General features: G+C 31.6%; 1 protein-coding gene across 1 annotated transcript; it reads right to left on the bottom strand.

The window, feature by feature from the left end:
* Positions 1-3: 3 nt before the first annotated feature.
* Positions 4-1,863, bottom strand: LOC11442303 (cytochrome P450 71D10). Its single transcript, XM_003617667.3, has 2 exons — positions 927-1,863; positions 4-719 (listed from the first exon to the last, which is right to left on the bottom strand). The coding sequence occupies exons 1-2, from the start codon at positions 1,818-1,820 to the stop codon at positions 108-110; spliced, it is 1,506 nt and encodes a 501-aa protein (XP_003617715.1). The 5' UTR covers positions 1,821-1,863; the 3' UTR covers positions 4-107.
* Between the last annotated feature and the right edge of the window lie 11,705 nt (positions 1,864-13,568).

The raw sequence follows: 13,568 nt of genomic DNA, 5'->3' as shown, positions 1-13,568 counted from the left end.
ACAAACATTATTGGGAGATATGAATCTTATTTGCTACTTTTATCAAAACCATTCTCCAAATCAGGAAATTGAACATTTGTTAACATATATGCTTAGGCAAACATATATCAAGGACGACGAATGAAAGGAATCAAGCATAAGTCATGTTTTCTTCCTACTGCAAGCCCAAATGACTCCGTCATATCTAATTCTTCATTCTTCATTCCATTTGGAAGCTTCCAATCAAAATGGTAAAGTAACTGAGCTAAAGGTAGCTCTATGTTGGGTAAGGCAAATGCAATACCCAGACACATCCTCCTTCCAGCACCAAATGGTATGTATTCAAAGTCTGTGCCTTTGAAATCAATTCGGCTATTAAGAAATCTCTCAGGCTTAAAACTCTTGGCATCAACCCAATACCTCGGATCTCTTCCAATAGCCCAAGCATTAACAATGACCCTTGTCTTAGCTGGGATATCATATCTATTTATTTGGCATGGCTTCGTACTTTCTCTTGGAATCAATAATGGTATAGAAGGATGCAACCTCATTGTTTCTTTGATGACGGATTTTAAGTATATCAATTGGTGCAACTCTGTCTCATTCACATATCCCTTTTTATCAAACACTCTTCTTACCTCAACTTGTGCTGCTTCCATTACCATCGGATTCTTTACCATCTCAGACATCGTCCATAACACAGCTTCAGAAGATGATTGAGTGCCACCAACAAACATGTCCTGCAAATGGATTAACGGTAGCCTTGTCTAATATCAAACCAAAATGAATTTCTTCTATACAAACTCAACAAAAAAAAAAAATTATTAATTTGATGTTCCCTCCAAATTACTATACTGGAAATTTTACTTTTAAACAAATGAAAAATTATGAACTATCCTTTAAATTGTGAAAATAAATGTGTTAACATATTCGATTTGTTGACTAACCTGGATGACCGATTTTATATTGTCGTCGGTCAAGGGATGTTGTGAGTGATTTACACGTTGAATCTTGAGAAGAACATCTACTAGATCATCATTCTTCCTAGCTTTCTTGTGACTACTTTTGTGATCATCGATGATCTCTTGCAATATCATATCAGTCTCTCTATGAAGTTTTTCAAGTTTTTTCCTTGGCCAACTTAACATTTGAAGAATTTTAATAGAAGGATACAAATCTGCAAAAGAAAATCCTCCCAATAGCTTAAATATTTCCTTCATTGCTGATTTAAACACTTCTTGGTGTTTATTCTTTTTTCCAAATGCTGCCCGCGCTGTCATCCCAATTGTTAATGAGAGAATCATTTGAGTGAGATTAACAACCGATCCTTCACTTGCAGTTATTGATTTAACAAGATTTGACACCTCTTCTTCTCTAATGGACCTAAATGATTCGACACGTTTTGCACTTAATAGCTCTTCAACACATATTTTTCGTAATTGCCTCCAATTTTCTCCATGTGTAGAGAAGGCAATATCAGTAGCATTGTAACTAAATATTGTAGACAAAAGAAGTTTTGGCCTATCACAGAAGTTGATATCATGTGTTTTCATAATCTCTTTGGCAATTTCTGGTGAACTAACTATTATGTAAGGTACCTCACCTAACTTTAGGTGCATTAAGGGTCCATATTCCTCTGCCAATTTTTTGAGGTGGTGATGGGGCAATGAACTCGTTATAATCTGATGTATGTTTCCTATGAGGGGCATTGTCCATGGTCCAGGTGGTAAATTGACAATGGAGTTGTTAGCGCTCAATGTTTTAACAACTTTGAATAGCACTAAGAGGAAGAGAAAGGAGAAAATGAAGGTGATATTAGTAAAAAGGTTATGAAGCTCCATAATGGAGGCTTAATCTAGGAGGAACAGAATTTTTAGATGAAGATATTTGTGCAAAAGACTCAGATGATGATCGTCTGCCTTTACAAGAAAATGCACAAATGTTAATTAAGTACTATAATACTATTACTCTCTATTTCATAATAATTGTCGTTTTTACATAAAAAAAATTGTCTCATAAAAATTGCCATTTTCAATTTTCATTGTTATATTAATTACTATTTTTTTCAATTTTCAATTATAAGTCCAACTAATAGGATAATTTCGGATTTTCTTTTGTATGTTGTTTTGTTTATGTTAATTTTTCAATTTTCAGGGAAAAAGAAAAAGGCCGTGGCAATTAGAGTTTGGTTGAGAGTTAAGTAAAATCTAACGAATAATTGTTCCACTAAGGAATCGAACTTAAGTTCGCTTGAACAATTCAACATTGATTGAGTTTATCTTGAACAATTCGTCATCAATGGCGTTCACTAATCATTTAAGCCAAATTGTTTGGTTTGTAAGTTGTTTTCTTAAATATATAGTTGATAAACTTGTTATATCAAACCTCTCAAAAAAAATGTGTTATTAAAGCTATTGTCCCGTATATGTTTTTACAATAAATTATAATTAGTATATCAAATTGATGAATGTGCCACATAGGCGTAAATAGTGAGGCGTTTGCCCCTACTCATACAAGGGCTGGGAAATCATTTGATCATTTGGAGGGATTGAATTGACTTTGAGCACCTTATTATCTATTTCGCAACTCTTCATCGATGTTGGTGGTTCGTGGTTGATTTTTTTTCTTTTTCAATAAGTCAAACTAGTGCACTAGAATTGACACATAAAAAAAAATTTAAACCTGAGACTTTAATATAAATACAGTCCAAGATCTCAAGTCAACATCGCAAGATCAATTCAAATGAATTCGTTAATGATTGATGTTATGGACAACCTTTGGATTGTTCATTAATGAAAGAGAAATTGTACTAAAAGAGAGAATAAGCTATGACTAAGACTAATATAAGAAACTAAATTCTTCATTCATTCATTTCATAATGATTACAATCATCAATCACTTCTTTATAGCCTTGATATTCTAATGATTCATCACAAAAGATTTCTCTAGATCCTTCTAAAGAGCATGACTCATCATCTAATATAACTTGGACTTACACTATTCTAATGGGCCTATCATAGATCATTATAGTTGAACTTACACGCCTCATTGAACCTTTGGCTCTAGGAAGAGCTATTTAATCCAGGATCGAGCCTTGGGTTAGCTAGTGCCACTTGGTCACATCTCCTTTTTTATTATAAAAAATATATGTCACATTTGTTATTCTTAGGATCTTAATAATATGAAATTGTTCTGTTTCAAAAAAAAAAAATGAAATTGTTCAAAAGATGGATCACAATATACTCAACAACTTATCGCAACTTATCGTAGGTAGTAAATTGTTTTCCTTGATCATTGGCACTGCGCACAAACTAAGATTTATTTGAGGTAAAATTATCCCAGGAGTCATTTATTTTGTTTATTAGTACCAGACAGATGAGTCTTTTATCTTTTCTTGTCCATTTAAATCCTTTATCTCTTGAAATGTATGCAAGTTAATTCTCTTTTCATTTCATTAAAGAAACATTAATTAGGTTAGCCACATATGATTATTAGGTTAGTGTTTTCTAAGTTTTGATTTGAGACACTAAAACTTGGTGTTTTGATTTGAATTTTTAGGGTTTGATAAAAAATATGACGATGATGATAAAGACGATAAACATGTGAAGAAGAAGATGAATATTAGTTTTTTTTTTTTTTTTATGATAAAAATTATATATAATAAAATCTATTACTAATAATCATACATGGCAACCACCTCAACGCCTTTTCTTTAATAAACAAAAAAAAAGAGCACGAACTTGTACACATTTTAACAGATAAAGGATTTGAATAAAACAAAAAATAACATAAAAGATTTCATTGTTACAAATTTATAAGATAAAGAATTTGAGTGGGACAAAAATAAAAATCAAAGATTTAATTATTACAAATAAATAAGAGGAAAGACTCTTGAAGTAATTTTGCCTTTATTTGATCATATCTAAATCATTTTGATTTTTCAAAAAAATCATTTTGATTTGGTCATATACATAAGTGAAAAAATATAAAAGAAAAATAAATCAAATAATATATGTTTAATTGAGATGTATGTTTATGTATGTGCTTAAATCTTTTATATTTGTGATTGAGGGCCGAACAACAACACTATCTTATCCTACCCAACACTCAACCCATCTTAAACGGTTAGATTGAAGAGCCTTTTGAACAAAAATGTCTAACTTCTTCGTGAGGAAAATTAGATTTTTTTCTGAAGGAAAGGAAAATTAGATTTTAATAAATATGACAATAACTTTGGATACACATTAAAAGAGGTATTTAGTGATATTTTATTAAGAAATGTGGGGATGAACGTTGAGAGCATGTGGGGTGGGGTGGGGGGCTATATAATTATGTGCTGGTAGGAGTTTGGGCCTACTTGGTTGTTCGAGAATTGATGATGAAGAAGTTTTGATTTATGCTCTTCTCCTGCACAAAAACATTCGCGCCTTGCAGCAGTCATGCTGAAAATATCCATGCGTTAGTTAACTAACACACATATAAATCAAACATGTCTTAAATTTACACACATGACTTAAATCACGTTGTATGAGTTAACTCGCACAGTTTTAAACCCAACGTGAGTTAACTCACGCTAGTCTGTTTTGATCTTTTGTGGTATCTAAAACTTGACGGTGTTTCAATGGTTATGCTACTTCTAATGCTTATCAGTTATTGTACATACAAAGTCATTGTTCTTAAAGAAATAGATGTAGTTACTATTCCCCTTTTTTTTTTTTTTTTTTCAATTCAAGGTATGGAATTAAGAAGATCCACGTGGCCTACATATGATGGTTCAAAAGAATTCATTGTGTTTGGTATATTCAATTAGAAGTAGAACTAGGATTCATTCATCACCATTGCCTGGTATATTTGCACGTGGATATGTAAAAACATTGTGAATATGAAAAATAATGCTAGCCTGAGTTAACTCACATTGGGTTTATAACCTGCCTGAGTTAAGGGGGATATTTGTTTTACCATGCACCCCAACAATTATACCCCTACCTCTACAAACCATCAAAAATACTAATTTTAACCATTTTAAAATTACACCTTTCAAACATTCATCCTATCAAGTTTTCTTAACATCGAAAGTAGCACACAAGTTTTCTGGAATTTTAGCGTAAATTAGAGATCAACAAAAACAAGGATCCTCGTCGTAGCCTTTTTTGTTATTTTTAACCCCTTTCTACAAAATCTTCTTTCTTTCTCTTCTCCCACCAAAACCACAATGGACGATGATTCATTGGTCTTATCCTTTTTTGTTATTTTCAATCTCATGGAAACAATTTGTTATTCTTCATCTCTTTCCCTTAGATCTGGAAATCAGCGGTCGAATCGAAGGCGTTATGGTTTTTGTCATTGGACCATTTTTGTCTTCTTCATCCCATCTAGTGAAGTGTTGTTGCTTGTAGATGTATTGATTTTTGTTTGATGATGTTTCGATGATTTTCATGTGATGAGAAAATGGGGATGGTGTGAGATTATATATAGAGGGTGAGGGATTATTGAAGGTTATGTTGTTGTGGATCATAAACTATGAACATGAACATTTTGCATAAAGTGAAAGAAGGGTTTAGAGGGTTATGGGCATAATAAACAACTATCGAGATTTTATTTATTTAGTTCAATGAAGGATAATCAATTCAATAACCAAGAATATGCTTAAAAAGAACCAAGTTGATTTCAGATTGTTAAGTCTATTTAATTAAAAATACTTGATCAAATTTTCCGGTATGGTAGATAATTTGAAGAAACTTGTCAAGTGTATTGGATTTTCATAAAAATTGATAGATTTTCAAAAAACTTGATGGGGTGGATGGGTGTGATTTTGAAAAGGGTTACAATTTGTATTTTTGTTGGTTTGTAGGGGCATAAGTATTGTTGTTGGGGTATAGGGTAAAATTTCCTGATGAAAATTTAAAGTGTTTGTGAACTTGGGCCAGGTTGTCATGACTAGTATAGAGACGACGTCTTAATGTATGAAATGATTTTTTTTTTCATTTCACATCTGTTGGAAAATTGACATAGAATTAATTAATAAACAAAGATAATAATCAAGAAATATCACCGCAATTATAAATATAATTATCAGTAAAATAAAGAAGAAAGGAAGAACTTATCGGTCCTTGGCTGAGGCGTGCAAACGCACTGGGCTTAAGAGCATTTCGCCGCCACAGGTCAATCACCTGATGCAGTTGGCCTCAAGACTAGTGCTCTCCAGGATACAACAGCTCTTCTCACTAACACTAGGTAGAGAAGGTAACATTGAGAATATCTTGAAACTTCTCCTTGATCGCAGCTTTAACACCTGATCCAATGGACTCAGGTCCAACATATTCCACAACACAGTCACCACCTTCAACAGACAATACTTGCACACTACCTCCATACATGATACCTCCCCCTAAGGCAGAGGCTTTGAGGCCATCTAAACAAGAGGTCGTTGATGAGATTGGTTTATTGCCGGAGGCAGAGGGGTGACCATGCTACCGAGTAGTTTTCTAACTATTTTGTAACATTTGAATAATATATGTTTGAATCTTGTGTTGTAACCTTTCGATATTTGTGATACTATTTTTATGGGAAATGTTAACAAGTGTTCTTAAGACACTTGATAAGAATTTAAAATGGAGGTTTTATATTGAGATTTGTATATTTAACATATTGAAACATCAAAAGGCAACATTTTCTACATAAAAGTTATCAATTGTTTTCATTTTTTGAATCTTTAACAAGTGTACTTGTTACAAAGTCCCTATTTGTTTTATGTTTCATTTGTGTTGTTTCATATGCTTCCATTATTTATTTTTATTTTTTACTTTTGCATATTATATGTTTTGATGCATGTTAAAGCAATCTGGATTCATCATTTGCTAAAAAAATGATGTTAATAATGAACAAATGATATGTTTTTGTGATTACACAAGATTGATGAAAAAAATTAAATATAGAATTCTTATAAATAATAAATCAAACACAAATATAAGCATAAATAAATATGACTCTTCATCACATTAAACAAAGAATAGAAAACTTATCATTGTTATTGACTCAGGCGTGCAATGCAATGGGCTTAAGAGTATTTCGCCGCCACAGATGAGTTACTGATGCAGTTGGCCTCATATCAGTCACTTCTTATTAAGACCGCACGTGAATTAACAAGGTCTCAAGAACCACTTTTTGGATGCTAAAAGGGAACTTAATTTATATTATTTATTTGTTATTAGAGACTCAATGAAATAATATGTGGAATCGGTTTGCATGCTGCTGTAATCTACATGTATATATCTCCTTTCCTCGTCACAGTTTTCACTACATATATAACCCCCTTAATTTAATATCACACCAATCTTCTCAAACTACAAAACCGTTTTTATTAATAGTATTGACTATGTACGTTAACATGTGAAAAAGAAACGTGGACATAGCATAATGACCGAGTAAATTGCAACGGTAACATAATGGGAGTAGAAATAGAAATAGGAATGTTTAGGACACTTAGTCAAAACAAAAGTTAATAAAAATAACTATGAAGATAAAAATTAAATAAGTTTAAAATAAATTATGTTGTCAAAGAAACTTTAAAATAAATTATAAAATAAAATTTCAACTTAGTATAGTTGTCGCTTTTAATCCTTTTTGAGTAATTCTCCTCAATTAATGAACAAACTCAAAAGTTTTTTTCTTTCAAAAAAAAAAAAAACCTCAAAAGTTGTTCATTACACATCTTCTTCTCTTATGGACCTAAATGATTGGACACATTTTCACTTAATAGCTCTGTAACACACAACTTTCGGAGTTGTCTCCAGTGTTCTCCATATATGCAATATCTGTATTATTGTAAGTAAGTATTGTGGCCAAAAGAAGGTTTGGCCTGTCACCAAAGGTAAGGTCATGTGTTTTCATAATCTCTTTGGCAATTTCTGGTGGACTAACTATTATGTAAGGTACCTGATCACCTAACTTTAGGTGCATTAAGAGTCCATATTTCTCAGCCAAATTTTTTAGGTGGTGATGGAGCTAGGGTTGTTCATGGGTTGGGTCAACCTAAAAAAAACCGTCAAATCTACCCAAAAAAATCTAAAAAAGTGGGTTGGATTGAATGGATATGGTTTTTAAAAATGACAAACTCATAAAAAATAACGGGTTTTGGGTAAAACCAGACTCATACCCAATAAACCCATTTTCCCGATAATATTCATATTTACATTTTTATTTTCATTTTCATAGGGAGGAAAGAGAATAACGGTTATAATCTTTCTTTTAAAAAAATAAATATTTGGTTATAAATCAAGTCTAATTTAAAAAATTGACACAATAAATCATCTATATTGAAAATCAAAGTCTAATTTCTAAAATAGACAAAACACATCCTCTATATTGAAAATCAAAATATGCTATACTTATATAGTTACAAATTATGATATTGCACTTTTTAGTTATTTTGATGTTAAAGTAATTTTAGGTCATTCAACTTTAGTTCGTTGCAAGTATTTTATGATCAAATTTGTTATTTAATATTATAACTTATTATTTATTTATTTTATAACACAAAAATATAGTGAAATAGGTTACACAATTTTTTTTAAGAAAATAAAAAGTTGAGTAGTTTTTATGAGAAAAAAATACAAGGACGCGTCATTTAGTCATTTAATATTAACAAAAAAAATCGGATAACCCACAACTCAATCCAACCCAAACCGAAAACTAGTGGGTTTGTCCAAACCCAATCATTAATACAACGGGTGAACGTTTTATCTCATCCAAACCAAAATATCTTATATATTTCGGGTCTTGGATTTGGCCAAACCCAGTTCAAATCCACCCACGAACACCCTTATATGGAGCAATGAGCTGCTTATAATCTGATGTAAGTTTCCTACAAGGGGCATTGTCCATGGTCCAGGTGGTAAGTTGACGGTAGAATTGTTAGCACTCAATGTTTTAACAATTTTGAATAGCACGAAGAGAAAGGAGAAAATGAAGGTGATATTAGTAAAAAAGTTATGAAGCTCCATTATGGAGGCTTAGTCTAGGAGGAACTAAAGCAGAATTTTTAGATGAAGATATTTGTGCAAAAACCTCACATGAACGTCCCGTTTTGAACAATATGAAAACATGTTAATTCTTTTTGATAAAAATGAATGATATTCATTCATTCAAATTGATAGAGTACATCGATATAATGTAAATTCGTTAAAAACAAAACGGATGAATATGCGAACAAACTCACAACATCAATTTGATGTTAATAGCATTAAACCGCAAAGTACAAAAGTCTAAACATATGACTATATTAAAGTATCTGGAATAACTATGTCTTCGGATCTGTAACGTTGACGACGTCAAAGTCATTGATTGAATCTGCATTGGATCTGACAATCTGAACCGAACAAATACCTAATTAAAACAAGAAAGACAAACAACGCCGCACAAACACGACGAACAAAACAATGTCGCACTAAGACGACAAAATCACGAAGGAAAAAATGAAATAGATGTGAAAATAACTTATTTCAATAAAAGGAAAAGAGAAAAACGAGTTAGAGGGGGTGATTTTGGGTCAAAAATTGACCCTAAATCACCTATCTTTGATCTATGAAGGAAAAGAAACTAGAGTTTTGGTGGTGGCTCACAAGAGAGAAGGAGAAGAGAGAGACGAGTATGACAATTATGAAAACATGTTAATTAGTACTAGCATTCATAATGACACTTATTTTTTGTATTTAAATGAGTCTTACCTATACACATAACTAATTATTATTTTTAAATAGTAGTATCTAATAAGCACTCAATTCCACTAATCAACTATTAATAACATTATATCAACCTTTTAAAAAATTACTTTATATTATTACATATCAATTTTATAATATTAAAAAATTATGAGTCCCACTTAAAATTGGGGTCTTAAGCGAGACCTTGAATTTTCTAAGATCGCAAAGAAAAAAATCTCAATGGAAGTACTTAATAGGATGGTACTCTCTATTTCATAATAATTGTCGTATTTATATGAAAAATTGTCTCATAAAAATTGTTATTTACAAATTTCATTGTAATATTAATTATTATTTTTTCAATTATATCCTCTAATTAATATTATGTGCATCACTATCAAATTATTATTTTATGCTTTTTATCTATAGTATATATAAAGGAAATACATAGGGTTGACGTTTTTCTATTTCAGTTATAGCCTTAAACAAAAAAAATTATAACAGTGTTATATTAAATTGGTGTTATTAAAAAACATAAGATGGACACATGAGTTTCAATATTTTTCTAGTTTAAAATGATGCGAATAAATCAATAGTTAATGAGGTTAATTTTCTACTTTTTTTTCTTTTCATTCATGTATATTTTTTGTTTTATGTTTATGCAAAATTACCAGCTATGATTATAATTTAAGTGAGACGGAGGGAGTACAATACGAATACTAATATAAAATAAATACAACATCAACATAAGATATACATTCTAAAACTGAAAACTATTTAAATATCAAATATAAACAAAAAATAAATGTTATTTGATAATATTATTCTCAAAAAAAGAATGCCAATGCCACTATCTTTTTGTCGTAACAAGTTCTTACACATTTTTTTTTTGAAAAAGCTAAAATGAAATTTATTAAGATAACAATGAATCTTAATCAGCACGAGGAGTGCTAGGCTAGGAGTCTTAGGGTGTGTTTGGTAAATATAAGCTATAAGCTAGCTGGTAGCTGATAGCTTATAGCTGAAAAAGCTCGCTTGTTAAAATTAATGTGTTTGGTAAAGTTGGTGGTTGAAGTTGGTGGTAAATATAAAATGACATAAAAGTACATATCTATTTTATTTATTAATAAACAATTTCACTTAATATATTTATTTTTAAATATTTTAATTATTTTCATCTTTAAAATGGTAAATGTGGTATTAAATTAAATTGTGATTTTTGTGTAATTAAACATTTTAACTTTGATATAATATATCTTTTTTAAAAGAACTTTCATATAATATATCTTTTTTATTTTTTGAAAATTATATAGTTTTATTTGAAATTATAAATAGTATATAAACTAATAGAATGCAAGAGGATCTATATATAAAAGGAAAAAAGAAAGTGCATGGCTGTTCAGCAAACGGGAAAAGAAGAAGAAAAAAATTGCAGCTACTTTGATAACGTGGGTTTAGTGCTCACTTGTTTTAAAAAAAAATAAAAAATAAAAAATAAAAATAAAGGTTAAAAATGGAAGAAAATATAAAAAGCTAAAAAGCTACTTGAATTAACTTCTTAAAAAACGCTATAAGTTAGTAAGAATTTTTTTTTATCAAACACATCCCATTCTATCAAAACAAGCTTATAAACTAACTTTTTTGTGTTACCAAACACAGCCTTACAGTAGCAACAAACAAAGGATGAGAGAAAACCCCCAATGGAAAACACATAAACCCATGAAAATAAAGAAAAATCCAAAAACCTATAGGTAACACCTCCTAACAAAGGACTATCTCCAAAATCAATAAATAGAAACACTAAAACAAAGCTAACACCACGATCAACGAAACAACATAAACAAAATCCCCAAGCATCATCAATTCATCATAATTGCCACAAAAATAACTTCTACCACCCACATTCCGCTGCTCGCACACAACCCCTGAACACCAACTTAAAAACCTACACCACAACCTACAACATTTGAAAAATAGTCGGGAAAAAAACCCAAAACACCACCATTAGCTCTCCTACGCACCTTCACCCAAAACACATCTCATAAATAACAGCAAACGCCAACCAAAAATCCTTGTACCATCACCAAAAACCACCACAAACACCATTATCACCACCCTCATCAAAACTACCATTGACCACCACAAAAATCACCATTAACCCTCACCTAAAAGCAACACCAGCCACCACACACAACACCACCCAAAACCACCACAAGCATAACCACCAAAAACCACTACGAGCCCCGCCACAAAAGACCCAAAATCAGCACCACCATGAAGTACCACAAACCAACACAACCAAAGATCCATCGAAACCATATAAGTTCATGAGCGAACATAGATATGATCCATCACCGCCTATGTTGCGAGCAAATATAACCTCCACCACAACCAAGAGAGAAAACAAATCAAATAGCCTAAGATCCACGGAAACTAAACAACCACCGGCAAGCATCCAACGACACACCACAAAACCCACCAACGTCTCAGCCAAATGAAACGAATAAAAAACACCAAAAACACAAACCAACATTTACGACGAAAGAGAGCAACCACGCGTCGGAAAGGTACGATGGTGCGGAGGACAAAGACCCTCGTCGCACCACCATCCATTTGATCTACATGATGACGACGACAAATTTAGAATTTGTGTGAGGAAGAAAGGAGTACCGCGGTTCTAGGTTTAGAAAGAAAGGGTCCAAACCACTATAGTTCTTACACAAATTAAATGAAAACAAATAATAACTTGTAAATGGAATTACATTTTCATTGAGGAAAACAATACCAAAGGTCCTCAATACATGGTATTTCCTCTTTGACTGAGTTTGGGATTTTTCCAATTTCAAAATACGGATACAGAACGGGTAACAAGATATAAATACTCACACCTGAACTCGTCTCGAGTGTACACAATTATTGATATGCAACACGAAAGCATCTAAACTACATTCCTACCTTTGAGATTTTTTTTAAACTTTTAATCATTGTGAACAATTCTCTGATTTGCAATTAACAAATACACATGTGTTGGGTCTTTTCCGTCCCCAAATGGATTAAACTAATAGAAGAATGGTGAAAACTAATTTCTAGTAGTAGATTGGAGTTTGGTTATGGGTTTGAGAAAAAATTTAGGTCATGAGGAGTTTGAGACTTGAAAAACTTATTTTTTATTAAAAAAATAATTTCACAACGGGATGGCGACATGGTAGGAATACCCGAATCCGTCGAAGACGAGGTCCAATTTCTCATCCCTCTCAGGAATCTCGTTCTCATCCCGCCCATTGTCATGCCTACATATGTGATATCCTATAATCTTACATCCTTTCAAAAATGGACAACATGTGGGTGATTCAATGGATTCCTACATTAATGTCTCACCTCACAAATTTTACTTTATTGATGAATGGACAACATGTGGGTGACTCAATGGATTCCTAGCATAGGAGCTCTCCAACATAGAACTTTTTTTTTGTCCAACGTTGTTGGTCCTCTTTTTTTATTTATTATATGAATCAGTATAGTGGGTAGATGTGGTCCCTTCCTATTTTTAATTGACTTATATTATTTTATTAAATTAAATTAACTATATCTAGCGTGTTTTTTTATATTTACCAATAAAAAATATTTATGCCGTATTTTTTTTTTGTTGTATTTTTCATCTACGAGTAAATGAAAATAGAGTAAACAAAATGAAGAAAAGAGTAACATTTGAGTTAGAGAAAGAGTGAACATGAGAGATCGAGATAAATAGTTTTTCTTCAATATAAATAGTGGAAAGAAAAAAAGTGATAGAGGGAGATAAAAGATGGGGGACTGAAACATAATGTGTGTTTGATTCAGTTTTAATAGAATTGATTCTGATAGTTTAGAAAGAAGACGATAAGGTTT

This window comes from Medicago truncatula, chromosome 5 (assembly GCF_003473485.1).
Source record: "Medicago truncatula cultivar Jemalong A17 chromosome 5, MtrunA17r5.0-ANR, whole genome shotgun sequence".
Lineage (NCBI taxonomy): Eukaryota > Viridiplantae > Streptophyta > Magnoliopsida > Fabales > Fabaceae > Medicago > Medicago truncatula.
This window is presented reverse-complemented; position numbering and strand designations above follow the sequence as displayed.

Coding starts and splice junctions, on each gene's coding strand:
- LOC11442303 (XM_003617667.3), bottom strand. CDS start 1,820: ATGGAGCTTCATAACCTTTTTACTAATATCACCTTCATTTTCTCCTTT. Junction 720..926: donor ATATAAAATCGGTCATCCAG/GTTAGTCAACAA, acceptor ATCCATTTGCAG/GACATGTTTGTTGGTGGCAC.